The 21,800-nt window shown below is 51.6% G+C and overlaps 1 protein-coding gene across 1 annotated transcript in view; it reads right to left on the reverse strand.

Moving 5' to 3' along the window:
- Nucleotides 1-2,376: 2,376 nt before the first annotated feature.
- The window catches only part of LOC135881557 (toll-like receptor 7), a 33,436-nt gene continuing 14,012 nt past the window's right edge, over nucleotides 2,377-21,800 (reverse strand). The window contains exons 2-4 of the mRNA XM_065408220.1: nucleotides 8,265-8,854; nucleotides 5,420-5,473; nucleotides 2,377-2,498 (exon numbers count right to left, since the gene is read on the reverse strand). Of these exons, the coding sequence (XP_065264292.1) occupies nucleotides 2,377-2,498; nucleotides 5,420-5,473; nucleotides 8,265-8,854 (766 nt within the window). The remainder of the gene's footprint in view (nucleotides 2,499-5,419; nucleotides 5,474-8,264; nucleotides 8,855-21,800) is intronic.

Genomic DNA, 21,800 nt, shown 5'->3' on the forward strand with positions numbered 1-21,800 from the left:
TTTATTAATAGGTAAAGGAAACAAGGGTTTTTTTACAAGGTTAAAGCAGGTAAATGTACACACACACACACGTGAGTGCCAGTCTTATGTTTCAAAAAGTAATAGAGCTTGCTTATTATAAAAGTTTCTGAGGCTGCATCTACACAGCAGCTGGCCTGGCCTGGGTCAGCAGACTTGGGCTCATGGGGCTTGGGCTACAGTGCTGTGTAGGCATTAGGGCTCAGGCTGGGGCCCAAGGTCTAGGCCCCTGCGAGGGGGGAGGGACCCAGAGCCCTGGCTCCAGCCCAAGCTTGAATGACTACACAGCAGTGTTTAGCCTCACAAACAGACCCACAAGCCCAAGTCAGCTGACCTGGGCCAGCCGTGGCTGTGCCAGAGGGCTTTTATTCCAGTGTTGACTCACCCTGTATGTTCTTTAGGACTAACACAGGCTAAGCACTGGAAATTTTTTGCTTATGCCTAGTAATCCTTGCCCCCCCTAATCCAGGCAGCATAAAAGATAAAGTTCCTCCTTGTTAGGGTTTTTTTATTCCCTTTCCCACTTCTGCTTTGAGCAAACTCAGCTGATGGGAGGAATTCACTTGCAAGACTCATCTTCAGGGTGGTGGGGTGAGAGCACACCCAAGTGTTTTGTCCATCTGGTGTCGATGGAGATCACACTTTACACTAGTTAATGTCCCTCTCCTGTTTGGTGATTTACACAGTTACAGTGCAAACACACAAATATTGCCGTACAATACAGGATGCAGTTGTTGTAAGTGAGGCTACGACTTCACTACCCGCCTGAATCGGCGGGTAGAAATCGATCTCTCGGGGATCGAATTATCGCGTCTCGTCGGGACGCGACAATCGATTCCCGAATCGACGCTTGTACTCCACCAGCGCAGGTAGGAGTAAGCACGGTCGATGGGGGAGCCGCGGAGGTCGATTTGCCGCCGTCCTCGCAGCAGGGTAAGTCGGCTCGGATACATCGAATTCAGCTACGCTATTCGCATAGCTGAATTTGCGTATCTTAAATCGCCCCCCCGTAGTGAAGACGTAGCCTGAGATGAATGCTGGCAGCAACTTACAAGCACTCAATAAAGTCTGAACAGTAAACACACTCTTATAACCCTCATGCATAGTTTAATGACAGTGACACAGGGGTGAGCCAGCCTGGTCCCAGCTGCGTATCTGTCAGCGCTCAGTCGCAGCAGGAGGACTTTGACGTGATCTGGCACCCAGTCTGCCAGCACCACACTCTAGTTTTGGCTAGTGAGAACCAAAATGCTGGAGTCGTTGGGCTCTGGCCCTTGGCCAGGAGCCTACAGCAAATGGTTAGTCCTCCTCACTACGCCTAGGGGGTCTAGTGTGAGTGTCCCATAGTCCTTTTCTGCCTCTATCCCCACTGCACAATCAGCCACCTGAGCCTCCTCTCAGGCAGGTGCAATCTCAGCAACTAGTTCCTGCTCGGCCACTAGTACACGCCGGCCACCTGCTCAAAAGGCTCTAGGAAGCCTCAGGGTCATCTTGTAGTCCCATTTTGGAGAGGACTCCTCCCTCTCCCCAAGGAACTGCGGCCCCACACCCACCCATGGGCTCTGATTCTCGAGCATTAACAGGCAACACAAACTGCTGCTGTTCCTCCTGCTGCTTTTGCGGCTGGGGTAGCTGCTGCGCTGCAACTGCGTTGGGGTCAGAATCTGCACAGCTGCTGCTATGGCTCTAATTCTCTCCTCCTCCCCCCCCCCCCCCGACACACATATTTTAACAGTGCATCAGGAGCCATGCTCAGGGCCGGCTTTAGGAAGTGCGGAGCCCAATTCGAACAGTTTCGGCAGGGGCCCCCGGCAGGGATGACTTAAAAAAAAAAACACTTAAAAAAAACCCTTTCATTTCTTCCATGTATTATTTACTTTCCATGACTATATAAATAATAACAAAATTATATATTACATACATGAATTATATACAGTGCAGAGGGGTGGGTGCAGGCTCTGGGACGGAGTTTGGGGGCCAGACAGGGGGTGGTGGGTGCTGGGGGGGAGGGGACTGCCATCACATGTGGCTTCCTTCCTCCCCTGCTGCCCCTCACCATAGCCTCACTGGGGGTGGGGGATGAGGCTGCCCCTTGCCCAGTGTTTGCAGGAGTGGCGGCTGGAGGGGAATCACAGGCTCAAACACTCACTGACCGAAGCCCCAGCAGCTGCTCAGGTGAGTGAGGTCCACTGCAGATGATCCTGTCTCCCACCGGACCGGAAGCCCCCTCGGCGTCTCCTCCAGGTGGGTGCCAGAGGAGGGGAGGGGAGGGGAGGGCTGCGAAGCACATGTGTGCCTCCTCCCCCCTCCTGACGTGCAACAGCCGTTGCCTCTGCCTCAGCCCTCTGCCGGCCAGCGTCAGTGTCTCTCGTTGCCATAGAAGCAGCAGCAGGCTGCTTCCGGGAGAGCCGCACAGCTTTCCTTCCGGCAGGGACGCTGCCCGATCACCTCGTCCTTGTTATGGCACTGCGTGGGGCCCTCTTAGGCGCGGGGCCCAATTCGGGGGAATCGGCCTAAAGCCGGCCCTGGCCATGCTGTCCCTAGAGCCTAGGGTGACCAGACATCCCGATTTTATCAGGACTGTCCCGATATTTGCTTGTTTGTCCCGCGTCCCGACCGATGTTAGGTTGGGACACTGGACAAACAAGCAAATGCTCCGGAGCCCAGAAGTGCTCGCCCCCCCCCCCCCCCGACTCCACCCCCTCCTTCCCTCATTGGCTCCCTCCCCAAATCCCCGCCTCTTTCCCAGGCTCGCCATTCCTCCTCCCTCCAGCGCTTGTGGAGGGAGGCCCCGGAGACGCAGGGGGAGCACGGGGCCGGGGTGAGTGAGAGTCCGGCCTGGCCCCGAGCGCAGGCAGGACTCAGTCGGGCGGTAGGGAGAGGAGGGGGGCGGCCCGCGGGGCCAGGCAGCAGCTGTTCTCCCCCCCGGGCAGCGGGACTTGGGAGCAGCCGCTGCTGCAGCTCCCACTGCCGCGGGGGGAGGAAGCGGCCGATGGCCAAGCTCGGCGGCTGCGGCTCTGGCGCCCGGGCCCAAACCCCCCGAGCCCGGGCCTGTTGCGGGGACCCAGCAGCGCGCACGCTGCGCCCAGCCCCTGGCCAGTCGCGTCTGGGCTGGCTGCCCAGCTGGTGCAATCCCGCGACAGCCCCGCGGCGGAGGCATCGGCAGCCCAGCCCCGTTCGTTTCCCTGTGGGACCCAAGCAGGACGGGGCGGCTGGAGCCTGCTGCCCCCACTCCGGGGCCGCCGTAGGATTGCACCAGCTGGGCAGCCAGCCCAAACGTGACTGGCCAGGGGCTGGGCGCAGCGTGCGCGCTGCTGGGTCCCCGCAACAGGCCCGGGCTCGGGGGGTTCGGGCCCGGACGCCAGAGCCGCAGCCGCAGCCGCCGAGCTTGGCCATCGGCCGCTTCCTCCCCCCATGGCAGTGGGAGCTGCAGCAGCGGCTGCTCCCGAGTCCCGCTGCCCAGGGGGGGAGAACAGCCGCCGCCTGGCCCCGCGGGCCGCCCCCCTACTCTCCCTACCGCCCGACTGAGTCCTGCCTGCGCTCGGGGGCCAGGCCGGACTCTCACTCACAGCACCCCGCTCCCCCTGCGTCTCCGGGGCCTCCCTCCAGCACTTGTGGAGGAAGGGGGGGTGGGGTTTTTTTTGTGCTCTGCCACCTTTTTTTTTTTTTTGCCCCGCCCCCCCGCCACGCGTCCCGATATTTGACCTGGGTGATCTGGTCACCCTACTAGAGCCTGGGCGGGCCTGTCTAGCAGCCTGGGGACAAACGTCAGCCATACCCAGGCTCAGTGTTAGCTTTCAGCACGGGCCCTCGTGTTCCTCTGCCATACAAAGGCAAGACATATTGACAAGAAACAACCGTGATAGCCCTGACCTGGCCTGCAACTGCAGGGTCCTTTCCCCCAGTAGCTCAAGGGTCATGACCCTGCTGGAGCCTGCGCCTGCCCATGCTCAGGGAAGCATTTGTCTCTAAAGGGACTGCCCCCCTTACAGGGCTAGGTCCTCACTTATGTCTCCCAGCTGGGAGTTGGAGCCAAGCATTAGCTGCTGGTTAGTTGGATCAGCTGGTTCCCAACATCTGCTTGTTGGGCTTCTTCTTAGGCCAGGGCTTGCTTAGGCCCTGGCTCTGCAGTCCATTAAATGGGCAAGCTGCCCCACCCCAGGGCTCCATCAGGCTGGGCTGCACAGCTGCATAGTAACTGGCAGTCCCCGCTCATGCCCCAAGCAGGTTATGTGCTGCGCTTAGTACCCTCTGATGTGATGTGTGTCTAGCTCTGTGCAGCCCCTTGTTTGAGCCAAATTCGGCTCTGGATTTGGGCCAGGAGTTTGGCCCCCATGTTCGGGGTGTTGGCTTTGGGGCTCGCATGGAGCCAGATCACTGTCATGTTCATTTTGACCTTTTAAGCCAGCAGCCAAACAGAATGTAAAGGGGTGACAAGACCTGCCTGGGGCTCCCCACAGGCAGAGTAATGAGGGGCTGGCGTTGCTGAGTGTCACAGATCCCACCTGAACTGGATGCCTGGGGAGACTTGCATCCCCAAAGGGAGCACTGCACCCCCGACTTCCTGACTCTGCAGTGACTCTCAGCCAGGGGCGGCTCTATGTTTTTTGCTGCCCCAAGAACGGCAGTGAGGCAGCCTTTGGCGGCGTTTCTGCGGGTGATCTGCCGGTCCCGCGCCTTCGGCGTCCCGCGGACCTCCCGCAGAAACGCCGCCGAAGGCTCCCTGACTGCCGCCCCCGCCCCGGCTTGCCACCCCAGGAACACGTTTGCTGCGCTGGTGCCTGGAGCTGCCCCTGCTCTCAGCCCGCTTTGTAAAGCAGGAAGGTTTATTAGATGTCTGGAACAGAGCGTAGACAGTCCTTGGTTAGCATAGAGAATGGAAAGTTACAGCAAGGTTACTGGGTCTGTCCAGAGGCCAGCATTCTCTCTTAACCCCAGTCCAGAAGTGTCTCCTGCTTCCAGCAGCCCACAGTATACAACCCTACCTGGCCCTTTTCAGTCCTTTGTTCCTGTTCCCAGGCAAACATGGTTACCTGGCCCTCCTTCTCAACCTTTTGTTCTCCAGTTGGTCAAAACTGGCTGACTTCACGCACAGGGGTCTGTGTCCATGGTCATTCGTTACTAGGTACCGACAGTATGGGGAGGAGGTGAGCAGCCCTCAGTGGTGAAAGAAGTGGTTAAGGACTACTTAGAAAAGCTGGACATGCACAAGTCCCTGGGTCCAGATCTAATGCATCCAAGGGTGCTGAAGGAGTTGGCTGATGTGATTGCAGAGTCACTGGCCATTATCTTTGAAAATTCGTGGCTATCAGGGGAGGTCCCGGACGATTGGAAAAAGACAAATATAGTGCCCATATGGGAAGAAAGAGAACCCAGGGAACTACAGATTGGTCAGCCTCACTTTCGTCCCCGGCAAAATCATGGAGCAGATCCTCAAAGAATCCATTTTGAAGCACTTGGAGGAGAGGAAGGTGATCAGGAACAGTCAACATGGATTCACCATGGGCAAGTCATGCCTGACCAACCTCATTGCCTTCTAAGATGAGATAACTGACTCTGTGGATATTGGGAAAGCGGTGGATGTGATATACAGTATCTTGACTTTAGCAAAGCTTTTGATACTGTATTCTTGCCAGCAATTTAAAAAAGTATGGATTGGATGAATGGACTCTAAGGTGGATAGAAAGCTGGCTAGATTGTCAGGCTCAACGGGTAGTGATCAATGGCTTGATGTCTAGTTGGCAGCCGGTATCAAGCGGAGTACCCCAGGGGTCGGTTTTGTTCAACATCTTTATTATTGATTTGGATGATGGGATGAATTGCACCCTCAGCAAGTTCACAGATGACACTAAGCTGGGGGGAGAGATAGATATGCTGGAGGGTAGGGATAGGGTTCAGAGTGACCTATACAAATTGGAGGATTGGGCCAAAAGAAATCTAATGAGGTTCAACAAGGACAAGTGCAGAGTCCTGTACTTAGGAAGGAAGAATCCCATGCACCGTTACAGGCTGGGGACCGACTGGCTAAGCAGCAGTTCTGCAGAAAAGGACCTGGGGATTACAGTGGACGAGAACTGGATATGAGTCAGCAGTGTGCCCTTGTTGCCAAGAAGGCTAATGACATATTGGGCTGCATTAGTAGGAGCATTGCCAGCAGATTGAGGGAAGTGATTATTCCCCTCTATTCAGCACTGGTGAGGCCACATCTGGAGTATTGTGTCCAGTTTTGGTCCCCCCAGTACAGAAGGGATGTGGACAAAATGGTGAGAGTCCAGTGGAGGGCAACGAAAAAGATTAGGGGGCTGGGGGAACTGGGGTTATTTAGTCTGCAGAAGAGAAGAGTGAGGGGGGATTTGATAGCAGCCTTCAACTACCTCAATGGGGGTTCCAAAGAGGATAGAGCTAGGCTGTTCTCAGTGGTGGCAGATGACAGAACAAGAAGCAATGGTCTCAAGTTGCAGTGGGGGAGGTCCAGGTTGGATATGAGGAAACACTAGGAGGATGGTGAAGCACTGGAATGGGTTACCTAGGGAAGTGGTGGAATTTCCCTCCTTAGAGGTTTTTAAGGCCCGGCTTGACAAAACCCTGGTTGGGATGATTTAGTTGGTGTTGGTCCTGCTTTGAGCAGGGGATTGGACTAGATGACCTCCTGAGGTCCCTTCCAACCCTGATATTCTATGCTTCTATGAATGTCCAGGCCATTGTCTTCTGGGTTCTCCATGGATGTGGGGCCCAGGCCCCAGAAAGTCAGTCATTAATCATACATGGTCCTCTCAGTCTCTGCAGACATTAAACAACCCTTTCCCCCACCGAATTAAACATGCAGCACATAAGGGAAACTGAGGCACACACAGCATTCATACAAAATATTATGAAAATTTCAAGGTCATCACACTGTTGCAACTACAGCTCCATGGTGCACGGCCCTACCACGACTGCTACTAGGGGCCCCTTGGGGGTGGGTAACTCTCCAGCCATCCAGAAGACCTGCCCAGCACAGGGCTGTGGGCAGTAGGTGCACCTGCCGAGGGGGAAGCAGAAAGCTTCGCTCACCCTATGGGGTTGGAGGGAGATTGAGTATTCAATAAATGTTCACCTTTAAAAATAAATAAATAAATAAAATTCCCTGGGTGCACACCCTACTGAAATGTGCTGCACATGCCTATGACCTATTGGTGCTTTTGGCAATGCTACCTGTTACAGTTGCAACTGCAGAAAGATGTTTTAGTGGTAAAAAGCACATCCTTAGTAGACTTCGAAGCAGCCTTACAGACGCTTGTCTTCAACAACTGTTAATTCTTGCAGTAGACTGACTTGAACAACAGTGTTAACACAGAAGAGGTTGTGGATACATTTATTCAGATGGCTTCATGGCACATGGATTTTCATTGGAATGGTAAGTGTACTGCTGTTTATTTCTCTGCATTTGATGTATGTGTGCGAGTTGTGACAGACCCAGACCAGTGGGGTACAGGAGTCTGGTAGAGGGCAAATATACTGGTCACTGGATGAGTAGTTTTCTGTTCCCTGAGTGACCAGAGCAGGGGCTGCACTAGAGTAATCAGGAACCTGCTAGAACCAGTTAAGGCAGGCAGGCTAATTAGGACACCTGGAGCCAATTAAGAAGAAGCTGCTAGAATCAATTGAAGCAGGCTAATCAGGGCACCTGGGTTTTAAAAAGAGCTCACTTCAGTTTGTGGTGCGAGTGTGAGAAGCTGGGAGCAAGAGGTGCAAGGAGCTGAGAGTGAGAGGGTGTGCTGCTGGAGGACTGAGAAGCACAAGCGTTATCAGACACCAGGAGGAAGGTCCTGTGGTGAGAATATGGAAGGTGTTTGGAGGAGGCCATAGGGAAGTAGCCCAGGGAGTTGTAGCTGTCATGCAGCTGTTACAGGAGGCACTATAGACAGCTGCAGTCCACAGGGCCCTGGGCTGGAACCCGGAGTAGAGGGCGGGCCCGGGTTCCCCCCAAACCTCCCAATTGACCTGGACTGTGGGTTCTTCCAGAGGGGAAGGTCTCTGGGCTGTTCCCCAACCCACATGGTGAATCTCTGAGGCAAGAAAATCCACCAATAAGCGCAGGACCCACCAAGACAGAGGAGGAACTTCGTCACAGCGTTGATATGGTTTAATGTGTAAAGCGGTCAAATTAAATTCCTGCGCATGCCCCTGGTATGGAGGAGTTGAAGAACAACAAATAATTTTTGGCAGGCATCCAAATTTAAGGACAATTCTCCACAGAGCCTCACAATTGATGGAGTCGAATGCTTTTGTGATGTTGATGAAGGCCATGTAGAGATTGATGTTTTTCGCGGCACTTTTCTTGAAGTTGGTGGGCGGTTCCTCGAGATGATCTGAATCCACACTGCAATTCTTGGAGAATTTCCTCTGCCAGAGGGAGCAGCTGGTTAAGATAATTCTGACAAGAATCTTTCCAGAGGTGGACAACAGGGTGGTTCCTTGATAGTTTCCACCATCCGATTTGCCTCCTTTCTTGAAGATGATGACGATCATGGCATCCCTAAGATTGTCTGGGATGTCTTCTGAGTTCCAAATCTTAAGGATTAGGGCATGAAGCTGGTGAACCAGTTCTTCTCCTCCTCCTCTGAAAATTTCAGCAGGTCCAGATGCCTTATTGTTCTTCATCTGTGTGATGGCTTTCTTTACCTTGATGAGTGTTGGGGGGATTCTGAGGTCATTGCTGATGGGATGTTGAAAGATTAAGTCAAAGATGCTTTCATCAACATTGGAGTCACAATTCAGGAGGTCTTCAAAATATTCCTTCCATTGTGCATTGATCAATTCATTGTCCCTGAGGAGGTTGGCTCCATCCCTGGATCTAAGGGGGGTTAGAATTATAAAAAAGATCAAAGGAAGTTGGAGGAAGTACTGTGGAGAGATAAACAAAGATACCAAGACATCAGAAATATACAGACAAATCAGAAGAATTAATGGAATTCAGATGAAGAATAGCCACATCCCAGGTCTTATTGGGACTGACAACATAGTTAGAAGTTCTGATAATGAAAAAGCAGAAGTTTTAGCAGAAACGTTCCAAGGGCTGAGTAACGATGAAAACCAAAGTGAAGTTTTCCACCAGATTAAAAGACAATTCATTGAAGAGAATAATGATCTATTATGTAGTTGGGCTAAACATGAAGATACTATACTGAATAATGATATACTCAAACAAACCAGGGAAATGCAGCCTAGATGGAACTACTATAAGGTGGGTGCATAACTGGTTGGAAAATTGTTCCCAGAGAGTAGTTATCAGTGGTTCATAGTCATGCTGGAAGGGCATAATGAGTGGGGTCCTGCAGGGATCAGTTCTGGGTCTGGTTCTGCTCAATATCTTCATCAATGATTTAGATAATGGCATAGAGAGTACACTTATAAAGTTTGTGGACAATAGCAAGCTGGAGGATAGGATAAAAATCCAAAATGATCTGAACACACTGGAGAAATGGTCTGAAGTAAATAGGATGAAATTCAATAAGGCAAATGCAAAGTGCTCCACTTAGGAAGGAACAATCAGAACAAAATGGGAAATCACTGCCTACGAAGGAGTACTGCAGAAAGGGATCTGGGGGTCATAGTGCACCACTGAGTCAACAGTGTAACACTGTTTCTAAAAAAGCGAACATCATTCTTCAATGTATTAGCAGGAGTGTTGTAAGTAAGACATGAGAAGTAATTCTTCCGCTCTACTCCATGCTGATTAGGCCTCAGCTGTAGTATTGTGTCCAGTTCTGGGCGCCATATTTCAGGAAAGATGTGGACAAATTGGAGAACATCCAGAGAAGAGCAACAAAAATGATGAAAGGCCTAGAAACATAACTTATGAGGGAAGATTGAAAAAATTGGGTTTGTTTAGTCTGGAAAAGAGAAGACAGAGGGGACACGATAACAGTTTTCAAGTGCATAAAAGGTTATTACAAGGAGGAGGGAGAAAAATTTTTCTTCTTAACCTCTGAGCACAGGACAAGAAGCAATGGGCTTAAATTGCAGCAAGGGCGGTTTAGGTTGGACATTAGAAAAAACTTCCTAACTGTCAGCGTGATTAAAGCACTGGAATAAATTGTCTAGGGAGTTTGTGGAATCTCTATCATTGGAGAGTTTTAAGAGCAGGTCAGACAAACACCTGTAAGGGATGGTCTAGATAATACTAAAGTCCTGCCATGAGTGCAGGGGACTGGACTAGATGACCTCTCGAGGTCCCTTCCAGTCCTATGATTCTATTAATAAATGGTTCTGAATGAGAGAACTTGAGAAAGCTATTGATATCAGCAAGAATAGATCCCCAGTAAAGATAATATATGTAACATACTATTTAAATATCTCTGTGAAAGTAGTTTGAGGGTTCTCTTGGAATTATTTAACACTATATTGGGAAAAGGAGTGATTGCCCTTATGGCCTTTTTGGGTAAAATGATGGGGAGAATGGAGAGTGAAAGATTGGCTGCCTATTTGGAAAACAATGGCATTACAGATACAGTGCAGATCGGGGTTAGGAGAGGAAGATGCACCACTGATCACATTGCTCAATTAGAAACTGAATAACAAAAAATATCTGATGCACAAGGGCTTCAAGATTACTGTCTTTCTAGCGATTGAAAAGGTGTATAACATACTATGGAGGGAAGGCTTGATGTACAAAGCAGATGCACTAGGGACAAGGGGAAGAATGGATGGGTGAATAGAGAATTTCTGAGTAAAAGGAGCATGCAGGTCAGAGTTGGGAAAGTTATGTTGGATATATACAATATTCCAAATGGCACACCACCGGGAAGTGCCATCAGCCCAGCCTTACTTAATATGATAAATGATCTCTGCAAACAAATACGTGCTGGGGAAGTGTCACTCTAGTCACAGATGATTGCACTCTGTGGGTCAGGAGCAAGAAAGGGAGAACCACAAAGTGCTAAGAGAGCCTCTGCCTGGAGGAGATGCCTGGGGCTTCACGTTCTCCATTGCTAAACCCAAAGGACTGAGCTTTACAAAAAGGAACAAGATACAAAGGAATGTGATATGTATCTGTATGGAGAACAAATAGGTAGAGTTAAAAGGTTCGCATTAGCAGGGGTAATATTTGATACTATATTACTTTGGAAAGATCATAAAACTATTTTAAAGATAAATGTACCAGAAGGATTAACCTGCTTACAAGCCTTGCTGGGTCTATTTGGGGGATGGATCAGAAAACACTGCTGACGGTATACAGAGCCTTAATCAGACCCGTTACTAGAATCATAGACCCATAGGGTTGGAAGGGACTGCAAGGGTCATCTAGTTCTAGTCTGAGCCCTGCCAAGATGCAGGATTGACTCTGGCTGACAAGCTTTTGGGTCAGCATCATAATCAGAACTTTTAAAATTAGATTTAAAACAAGCCCAGGCAGTCCAAATTGTGTGCAGTTCATTTATTACCACACCAGTGTGCACGCTACAGAGAGCTGCTAGTGAAATGCCAGTTACACTACAAATGAAAGTACTGGACCTAATTTTCTGGGTCAAAGTTAATGGGAACTGCAATGACTAAAGTACCAAACAAATTTATGAGGATTGTAGGGAATTTGATAAGAGAACTATAGCATATGATGCTAGAACTCCACATGCCGGTTAAGTTAAAGTGAGGATGCAGGAGTTGAAAGACAAGGAAAAACTGAATAAAGACAAAACTTTTAGTCATGGGAATCTTAGCTATGGATGGAAAGTCGCATGTCCAAATGTAGATTTAGATTTGTTTTAGAAACCTAAGGGTAAAAAAGAGTCAGTAGGTATTAAAAATAAAGAGTACCAGTATATAGATGAAAAGTGGAGTTGATTTTGTCATATATATAAGTCCAAAAAAGGGAAAAAACAGAAAGAGGAGGGCTGGCATATGTGGCAGACCGTGTACCCCAGCGCCCCTTTGTGGCAGGGGTAGGATGGGGTGCCAGCACCTCACCACTCTCAAGTCCTAACGTCTGTCTCTCTGTGGGAGGTCGGTGACGGCCTCTTGGCCTTTCTCCCTACTATCACCCCTATCTGGCGTGGTAGCACGACCTAGTGGTCGGAGTCTATATAAACCCCCTTACAGGCGGGTTAGCGCAGCCTAGCAGCCAGAGTCCAGATAAACCTCCTTACGAGCAGGGTAGCATGGCCTAGTGGCCGGAGTCCATATAAACCCCCTTACGAGCGGGGTAGCACGGCCTAGTGGCCAGAGTCCATCTAAGATCCCTAACGGTTCGGGGATTGGGGGATTCAGGCCCGCCCTCTCCACCAAGCCCCAACCCAGGGCCCTGGTAGTGGCAAGCTTTCCTTGCCCCTCGCTCGGCAGGGATCCGCCCACAACACGCCAAGCGTCAATGCAGCGCTAACGCTGTTTGTCTCTAGAGTTCCCCTGGGTCACTTCCTACCGTGAATACCAGTTCATCTGCGGTGGGGGGTCCTCCGGTCTGTTCCTCCCCTGGGATGTCCTCCGTCGGCGTCTCAGGTAGTGCCTCGGCTTGACTGACTCCCAGATCCTGGCTCGCAGGCCCTCCCTCTGCAGGAGCTAGCAGCATGCATCCTTCTCCTCCAGCAGTCAGCCCAGACTGAGCAGGCTTTTATATCTGTTCTCCAGTTGGAGCATGCCCAGCAGAGCTTCTGGGGTGTGGCTTCCTCTGCTAGGAAGGAGGGGTTAACCCCTGCTGTACCAGTGCGGGGCCGCTCTGCCCCGTCACAGCATATTTATACCAAAATGGGAATTAGTACATCTAAAAGAATATCTGACTATGTAGCTGTCACGACAGCATTAAACTGGATCTGGGATGTACACCCAGCAGCAGTGGTCAGTTTTTTTGATTCAATCTCAGGCCTTAAGGTACTAAAAAAGGGTGTCTCAGCATGTAGAAGTGATTTAATCAATTCAGTTATATTTCTAATAACAGAGTTGGTACAGACAGGGCTACGTGTAGCATTAGCTTGGATCCCAGTGAATCCTGGGACAACAGGAAATGAAATGGCAAACAAAGCAGCTGAAACACAGTAAAGAAGGTGTCATGGACTCTCAGGACTTGTGCTCTCTCTCGGCTCTGTATGGTCCCTGGGAGGAACCCCCTTCAGTGCTACAGCCCTTCTCGGGAGTCCACTCTGTCTTGGGGGTTAAACTGTAGGCCCTTCTGCCTCCTGGAACCGCACCTCTCTGAGGCTTCAGCACGCCTGTCTCTCACTGTGGGCCCCCTCAGAACCCCCCACTCGCTCTGGATTCCTGGGGCCTCCACACCCAGAGGGAATAATGCAACCCTGTTCTCTAGACCGGAGCGACTCTCAGCCAGCGTAAAACAGGAGGGTTTATTGAACATCTGAACACAGCATAGGAAACTCTCAGGGCCTCAGGCCAGTGCCGTAACAAGGGCGAGGCGAGTGAGGCACTTGCCTCGGGCGCGCAAAGCTGAGGGGCGCAGAAAGAGACAAATTAAGTTTTTTAATTATTATTTTATGAAAAATTATAATCACATAATATGCACATTGTGTCATGGCAAATGTACAATGTAAATGGAAAATAAATAGAATACACCCTACAGTAATTATAAAGCATTGGTTCTCAAACTGGGGGTCGCGACCCAGTTATGTGGGGGGTAACAACGAGCCCCGACCCCGGCACGCAGCTGCAAGTTGCGAGCCCCGACCCCTGCGCCGGGCTGTGAGCCCTGACCACGACACATGGCTGCGAGCCCCGACCCCTGTAGCTGCGGGGCTACAAGCCCCAACCCAGGCGCGCGACTGTGAGCTGCCAGCCCTGACCCTGACCCCTGTGTGGAGCTGCGGGGCTACGAGCCCCGACCGCTGCGCTGGGCTGTGAGCTCCGACCCTGACAGGGATGCGTGGCTGCGAGCCCCGACCCCGACCCTGCGCCGGACTGTGAGCCCCGACCCCTGCGCGGGCTGCGAGCCCCGACCCCGACCCCTGCGCTGGGCTGCAAGCCCTGACCCCGGCCCCTGTGCCGGACTGTGAGCCCCGACCCCTGCGCCAGGCTGCAAGCCCCGACCCCGACCCCTGTGCCGGACTGTGAGCCCCAACCCGGGTGCACGGCTGTGAGCCCTGACCTCGACCCTAGTGTGCGGCTGCGAGCCCCGACCCTGGCCTGTGAGCCCTGACCCCGACCCCTGCGTGCGGCTGCGAGCCCCGACCCCGACCCCACTGTGCGGCTGTGAGCCCTGACCCTGGGCTGTGAGCCCCGACCCTGACCCCAGTGTGTGGCTGCAAGGGGAGCCCTGACCCCGACCCCTCCGCCGGGCTGCAAGCCCCAACCCTGACCCCCACAGTTCATGATGCACTATGATGCACACCTTGTATGTATTAGTTGATTTTGTACGTGGATCTTATGATTAAAATAAATAAATGTTCTATTATCATTATTATTCTTGTTATTTACGTATTTTTCTTTTTTTTACAAAGTGACTATTATGAAATTATATGGAGGGGGGAGGGCACAATTTTATATTCTTGCCTCGGGCGCAAAAATAGCTAGTTACGGCTCTGCCTCAGGCCTAGCCTCCCTCAGCACAGTACATCTAGGTCTCTTCAGCCTCTAGGTGTGCTCTACCTGCTCTCCTCTCCCAGCCCAGAAACCCCTCCTTCCATCTGGGCATCTGATATCACCGGCCCCCAAGTCCCGCCTCTGTCCTTTGTCTTCTGTCCCAGGTAAACAAGCCGCCTGGCCTCCTCTCCTCTCAGCCTCTCCTCTCATCCATCCTTTGTTTCCCCTCTGGCTGGAACCAGCTGGTCAGGTCACCAGGGTCCTCTCTCCGCAGCCCATTGTTCTCACACTGGCCAGAACCGGCTGTGACTCCTGAGCTGGGCCTCCAGGTCACCAGTCGCTGGGGTATCCATTCTCCAGGCCATTTTCTGGCCCTCTGTAACAACAAACTCCCTCTCCCACCACCTGGTTAAACCAGTAACACACAGGGAAACTGAGTCCCACACCCTCTGCATGCAAACCATTGAAAACAACAAGAAAACCCCCTGCTTCGTCACAGAAGGATTGACACAGAAATACCCTTGAGTAAACAGGAATTCAAAAGCCTAGTAAAGATGCATTTAAAAGAGGAATGGCAAAAAACAACTGGATGAATGAAAAAAAGAGGAAGAAGTTTCTTTGACTTGTGCCCTAGAGTTCAGGGTGACAACGTACTTCAGGGTCTGGCTAGGACTAATGAGGTGCTTTTGTTTAGAGCACTGACTGGCCATAAACAGACCCAAGGATGGAGTCTGCACACTCCAGAAGGTGGAAGAAAGAATGGATCGCCTTTTCTGGGTCTGACAGAGCTTTGAGAAACAAAGGGAAAAGCTTTCTGAGGAATGCAAACAGCGTCAGGTTACACAGAAATTCCCTGATATTTTTCCTAAATAACACAGTGTAAAGGCACTGTTAATAAAAAGGCACTGGTACATTACCTGAATGGCCCAGGGCAGAGCGAGAGGATATACATTGCTACATATTGAGGAATTACGGTTGGCAATGGCTGCAGACTATTCATTCAAGTCTGCTCTGCCATAAAAAAGAGAAAAGGAAAAGCAAAAGAAGAGGGCTGCAAGGGAAGGAGGCTGCAGTCACTCCCTGGGAGGAGCGAGGTCACCGGGGCTAGGAGGAAGTCCAGGGGGAGAGGAAGCCCAGGAGTAAGAAGTCTGGCAAGAGGGTGGGAGGGCAACATAGCTATTGGGGAGTAGAGTAGCACCCGTGGTAAACCCAGAACCAGGCAAGAGAAGATAGAGAGGCTTGTGTAACCCTTCTGCCAGGTGGAGCTGGCAGCAACCAGGGCCTGGTTCAATATCTAGGGGTTCCCTTTGTTACCTCAAGGGGAATAAGGCAGCGCTTCAAAGAAAAATTTTAGAAATGGTAGGGGAGAAATAGGAAAGGAAAGCCCCTTTTCTCAGAAGATGCAAACTCGACTCCCTCCTGTATCTATCACCAGTGGATTTAGCCTCCCTCCTTGTGTGGTGTAAATAAAATAAAGAGGAGACAAGGTGATCTGGTGCAAACAAAGGTAAGTGTATTCAGGGTAAAGGTACAGAAAACTGGGAGGAATAGGGGAAAATGCAAACTTAACTAATACAATGAAATGTATTTGGGGAATGGCTTTGGGAGCTTAAAGCTCAGACCCATAAACCCTTCCTTGGAAGCTGGACAACAATAAATGATGCCCCAAAACAGAAACCTTTCCTACTGTTCAGGTGCAGCTGATACAACGTACAGGTGTGATGCCCAGGACCTTCCACTCTCTGGCTGATTTAGAGCCTTTGAGGAGGAGCACTGGGAAGTCCAGACGACTGTTGGATTTTGTCGCTGGCAAGGAGACCCTCTGGGATGATGGACACCAGGAATGCAGGATCCTCCACAGGTAAGATGTGGCAAGAATGATGATGACAGGCCTTCTTTTCCTCTGTCTCACTGTGGGACCGATAGTATTCTTCACTCTTCAGCTCTGGAGCACTGTGAAGACCGACCGTGTACGTGCTGTCGCTGGGGTGGACAGCGCCGCGTAGGCGCTGAACAAGTCCTTATAAAGCTTTTGTGGCGGGAAAAGTTCTGAGGAGATGGAATGCTGAGGGCTGGTTTTGGCGGGAAAAACTGGTTTTGACTGGTTTGAGCCTGTGTCTTAATGATAAACAAGTCCACTCTCAGAGATGGAGTCCAAGGGTCAATAGTTCATATACTCCATATTGGATCTTATTTTAAAGCCAGTGATTTACTTAACATTACTTTATAAACGCCTCATTAAACAATTAATTGAACATATTAAACAGTTTATACTTCTTATACCTAACACCTTTCAACAATACAACACAGAACTGGCTCGGGCTCTCACCCAGTAACCTGGAAAATTACACACCACACCCAGTGTGCCTCTGAGAGGCGATATTTCCCCTCTCGCAAGTGTGACGTAGTGGGGATTTTCCCTTGTTATGTTGTATGTGAGTCTTACTGTTTTGTATGAATGCTATGTGTGCCTCAGTTTCCCTGTGTATTGCACTAATGTCTAGGTGGTGGGAATAACAGTGTGTGACTTTTGCGGGGGCTGCTCCAGCTGCCTGCACAGATGCTATGGGTGCCCCTTCTTAACCTGAGACCCAGGAGGGGGATGCGACCAGGTGACTCTTGGCCTGGCAAGTGAGACAAAGGCCAGAGGAGGAGCAACAGGCAGGGCAGGGGCCAGGCAGCTGGAAGTGAGTCAGTCTTGGCTAGCTTGGGGCGCAGGGGGAGGGCCAGAGCCCTGGTTCTGGGCTCCCCTCCCCCCAAGATGGACTTGGCTGAAAGTCACCAATTTCTGTGCTAGCAAGTTCTGTCCTACGCTGTGTTCCTGTCGACTAATAAACCTTCTGTTTTACTGTCTGGCTGAGAGTCACATCTGACTGTAGAGTTGGGGTGCAGAGCCCTCTGGCTTCCCCAGGAGCCCCGGCTGGGTGGACTCGCTGGAAGTACACAGTATGGAAGGGGATGCTGAATGCTCCGAGGTCAGACCCAGGAAGGTGGAAGCTGTGTAAGCTTCTTGTCCCGGAGACAGTATGCTCAGAGAGGAGGCATGCTCCCCCAGAGTCCTCACTGGCTTCCAGAGCATCACTCGGAGACTCTGTGATAGCAAGCACAGAGTCTGAGTGTAGAAAAGAAACTTTTAATGAAAGGAGGGAAGTCACCCAACATTAATTAGGGAAAACACTGCCAGAAGCAGGATTCATAATCATAAAACTATGAGCAGGACACCCACCCCAGAGTGCGTGGGGCAGTGTCTTTTGCTTCAGGTTCTTGAGTCCAACATCAAAGTTCCTGGGTGTGCCCCCCCCCCCCAACACCCCACTCACAGTTGTTGTCCCTGGCCAGCCCAGTGCAGACCCAGAGTTCAGAGGTGCATCTGCATGAATTTCCCTCCCACCTGAATCCTACTACTACACCATGAGTGGTAGGGGGGTGAAGCCACCACCTGCTCACTGCTCCCGCCAGCTGCCTGCTTACCACTCCTGTTGGTTCACCACACTTGCTGTCTGCTCACCGCTCTCAACAGCTGTGCCTGCCAGCCACCTGCCACTCTGCTGTGACCTCTGCAGGTTAATCTCTGAGGGCTTGTCTACACTACAAAATTAGGTCGGATTTATAGAAGCCGGATTTATAGAAGCCGGTTTTATGCAGCCGACTGTGTGTGTCCCCACATAAAATGCTCTAAGTGCATGAAGTCGGCGGACCGCGTCCACAGTACCGAGGCTAGCGTCGACTTCCGGCGCATTGCACTATGGGTACCTATGGGTACCTATCCCACAGTTCCCGGAGTCTCCGGCGCCCATTGGAATTATGGGTTGAGATCGCAATGCCCGAATGATGCAAAGCAGTGCCGCGGGGGGTTCTGGGTACATTGCGTCACGCACCTCCCCCGCCGTCACAGCAACGGCAGACAATAGATTCGCGCCTTTTTACCTGGGTTACCTGTGCAGACAACATACCACGCCAAGCATGGAGCCCGCTCAGCTCAGCTCACCGTCACCATATGTCTTCCGGGTGCCGGCAAACGTGTGACTGCATTGCTAAACAGCAGCAGCAGATTACTGCCTTTTGGCGGTAGACGGTGCAGCATGAGTAGTAGCCTTCATCGGCGCTCGGGATGCTGGTAGCTGTGGGGCTGGCAGCCGTAGGGCTGCATTGCACCAGCCCCTTGCCTTTTGGCAGTAGATAGTTTATTACGACTGGTAACCGTCCTGTCAGTATTGTCTGCTGAGCATCCAGAAGAGGCCGAGGGCAATCTGGGTGCTCAGCAGATCTGAAAGAAGAGCTTTCCTCAGGTCTGAAAGCAAGTAAATTTAGAGGTTGCCTGAAATGCTCATAGATTATTGTAGCCTGAGCGCCTTTACCGAGCCTTCTGGCTACTGTACAGCAGCAACCCCTTGCCTTTAACCGTCCTCGTTGGACAATGATGGTTACCAGTCGTAGTATACTATTTGCTGCCAAGTATTGTCTGCTAAGCACCCAGAAAAGGCCGAGGGCGATCTGGGTGCTGGCAGACATGTGGCTGGCACACGTGGGGCTACATTGCTACACAGCAGCAACCCCTTGCCTTTAACCGTCCTCGTTGGACAATGATGGTTACCAGTCGTAGTATACTATTTGCTGCCAAGTATTGGCTGCCAAGCACCCAGAAAATGCCGAGGGCTATCAGTCATGCTGCACTGTCGTCTTAAGATGTAAAAAATAGATTTGTGTTTTATTCATTTCCTTCCCCCCTCCCTCCGTCAAATCAACGGCCCGCTAAACCCAGGCTTAGGAGTTCAATCTCTGGGGGGGGGGGCATTCTGTGTGACAGTTGTTTGTATTTCTCCCTGATGCACAGCCACCTTTCTTGATTTTAATTCCCTGTACCTGTACGCCATGTCGTCAGTCGCCCGCCCCTCCCTCCCTCCCTCCCTCCCTCCCTTCTTCCCCTGGTCTTTAGATACTAGTTTCGCGCCTTTTTTCAGACCAGACGCCATAGCTAGCACTGGGATCATGGAGCCCGCTCAGATCACCGCGGCAATTATGAGCACTATGAACACCACGCGCATTGTCCTGGAGTATATGCAGAGCCTGGACATGCCAAAGCAAAACCAGGAGGACCAGCTGAGGAGGAGGAGGCGATTGCAGCGCGGCGACGATAGTGATGAGGAAATTGACATGGACCTCTCACAAGGCACAGGCCCCAGCAATGTGGAAATCATGGTGTTACTGGGGCAGGTTCATGCCATGGAACGCCGATTCTGGGCCCGGGAAACAAGCACAGACTGGTGGGACCGCATCGTGTTGCAGGTCTGGGACGATTCCCAGTGGCTGCGAAACTTTCGCATGCGTAAGGGCACTTTCATGGAACTTTGTGACTTGCTTTCCCCTGCCCTGAAGCGCCAGAATACCAAGATGAGAGCAGCCCTCACAGTTGAGAAGCGAGTGGCGATAGCCCTGTGGAAGCTTGCAACGCCAGACAGCTACCGGTCAGTCGGGAATCAATTTGGAGTGGGCAAATCTACTGTGGGGGCTGCTGTGATCCAAGTTGCCAGGGCAATGAGAGGCCTGGTGATATCAAGGGTAGTGACTCTGGGAAACGTGCAGGACATAGTGGATGGCTTTGCTGCAATGGGATTCCCAAACTGTGGTGGGGCGATAGACGGAACCCATATCCCTATCTTGGCACCGGCGCACCAAGCCACCGAGTACATAAACCGCAAGGGGTACTTTTCAATGCTGCTGCAAGCCCTGGTGGATCACAAGGGACGTTTCACCGACATCAACGTGGGCTGGCCGGGAAGGGTACATGATGCTCGCGTCTTCAGGCACTCTCTTCTGTTTCAAAAGCTGGAGGAAGGGACTTTCTTCCCGGACCAGAAAATAACCATTGGGGATGTTGAAATGCCTATCGTGATCCTTGGGGACCCAGCCTACCCCTTAATGCCATGGCTCATGAAGCCATACACAGGCAGCCTGGACAGGAGTCAGGACCTGTTCAACTACAGGCTGAGCAAGTGCCGAATGGTGGTGGAATGTGCATTTGGGCGTTTAAAAGCGCGCTGGCGCAGCTTACTGACTCGCTGTGACCTCAGCGAAAAGAATATCCCCATTGTTATTGCTACTTGCTGTGCGCTCCACAATATCTGTGAGAGTAAGGGGGAGACATTTATGGCGGGGTGGGAGGTAGAGGCAAATCGCCTGGCCGCTGATTACGCGCAGCCAGACACCAGGTCGGTTAGAGCAGCACAGCAGGGCGCGGTGCGCATCAGAGAGGCTTTGAAAACTAGTTTTGTGACTGGGCAGGATATGGTGTGAAACTTCTGTTTGTTTCTCCTTGATGAAATCGCAGCCCCCCCCCCCACGCACCCGGTTAACTCTACTACCCTGTAAACCAAGCACCCCAACCTCCCCTCCCCTCCCCTCTTCAAGCACCACTTGCAGAGGCAATAAAGTCATTGTTACTTCACATTCATGCATTCTTTATTAATTGAGCACACAACTAGGGGGATAATTGCAAAGGTAGCCCGGGATGGGTGGGGGAGGAGGGAAGGAAAAGGACACACTGCACTTTAAAACTTTAAAACTTATTGCTGTGGAAATCATCTAGGGTGGAGTGATTGGGTGGCCGGAGGCCCCCCCACCGTGTTCTTGGGCGTCTGGGTGAGGAGGCAATGGGACTTGGGGAGGAGGGCTGGTGGTTACAGAGGGGCTGTAGCGGCGGTCTCTGCTCCTGCTGTTGGTTACAGAGGGGCTGTAGCGGCGGTCTCTGCTCCTGCTGCCTTTCCTGCAGCTCAACCATACGCAGGAGCATATCACTTTGATGCTCCAGCAGCCGGAGCATCGACTCTTGCTTTCTGAGTACAAGCTGACGCCATTTCTCCTCTTCAGCCCGCGTTTCAGCACGCAACCTCTGCTCTTCAGCCCGCGACTTCTCCTCTTCAGCCCGCCACCTCTCCTCTCGCTCATATTGGGCTTTTTTAAAATCAGTCATTGACTGCCTCCACGCATTCTGCTGTGCTCTGTCAGCGTGGGAGGCAGTCTGTAGTTCAGTGAACATTTCGTCACGTGTCCTTCGCTTCCTTCTTCGAATATTCACTAGCCTCTGTGAAGGTGAAACATTTGCAGCTGGTGGAGGAGAAGGGAGAGTTGTTTAAAAAAGATACATTTTTTAGAACAATGGGTACACTCTTTCACGTTAGATTTTGCTGTTCACATCACACAGCACATGTGCTTTCGTTACAAGGTCGCATTTTTCCTCTTACATTGAGGGACTGCCGGTTTGGTGTGAGAGATCACTCACG

This window comes from Emys orbicularis, chromosome 7, assembly GCF_028017835.1.
Source record: "Emys orbicularis isolate rEmyOrb1 chromosome 7, rEmyOrb1.hap1, whole genome shotgun sequence".
Lineage (NCBI taxonomy): Eukaryota > Metazoa > Chordata > Testudines > Emydidae > Emys > Emys orbicularis.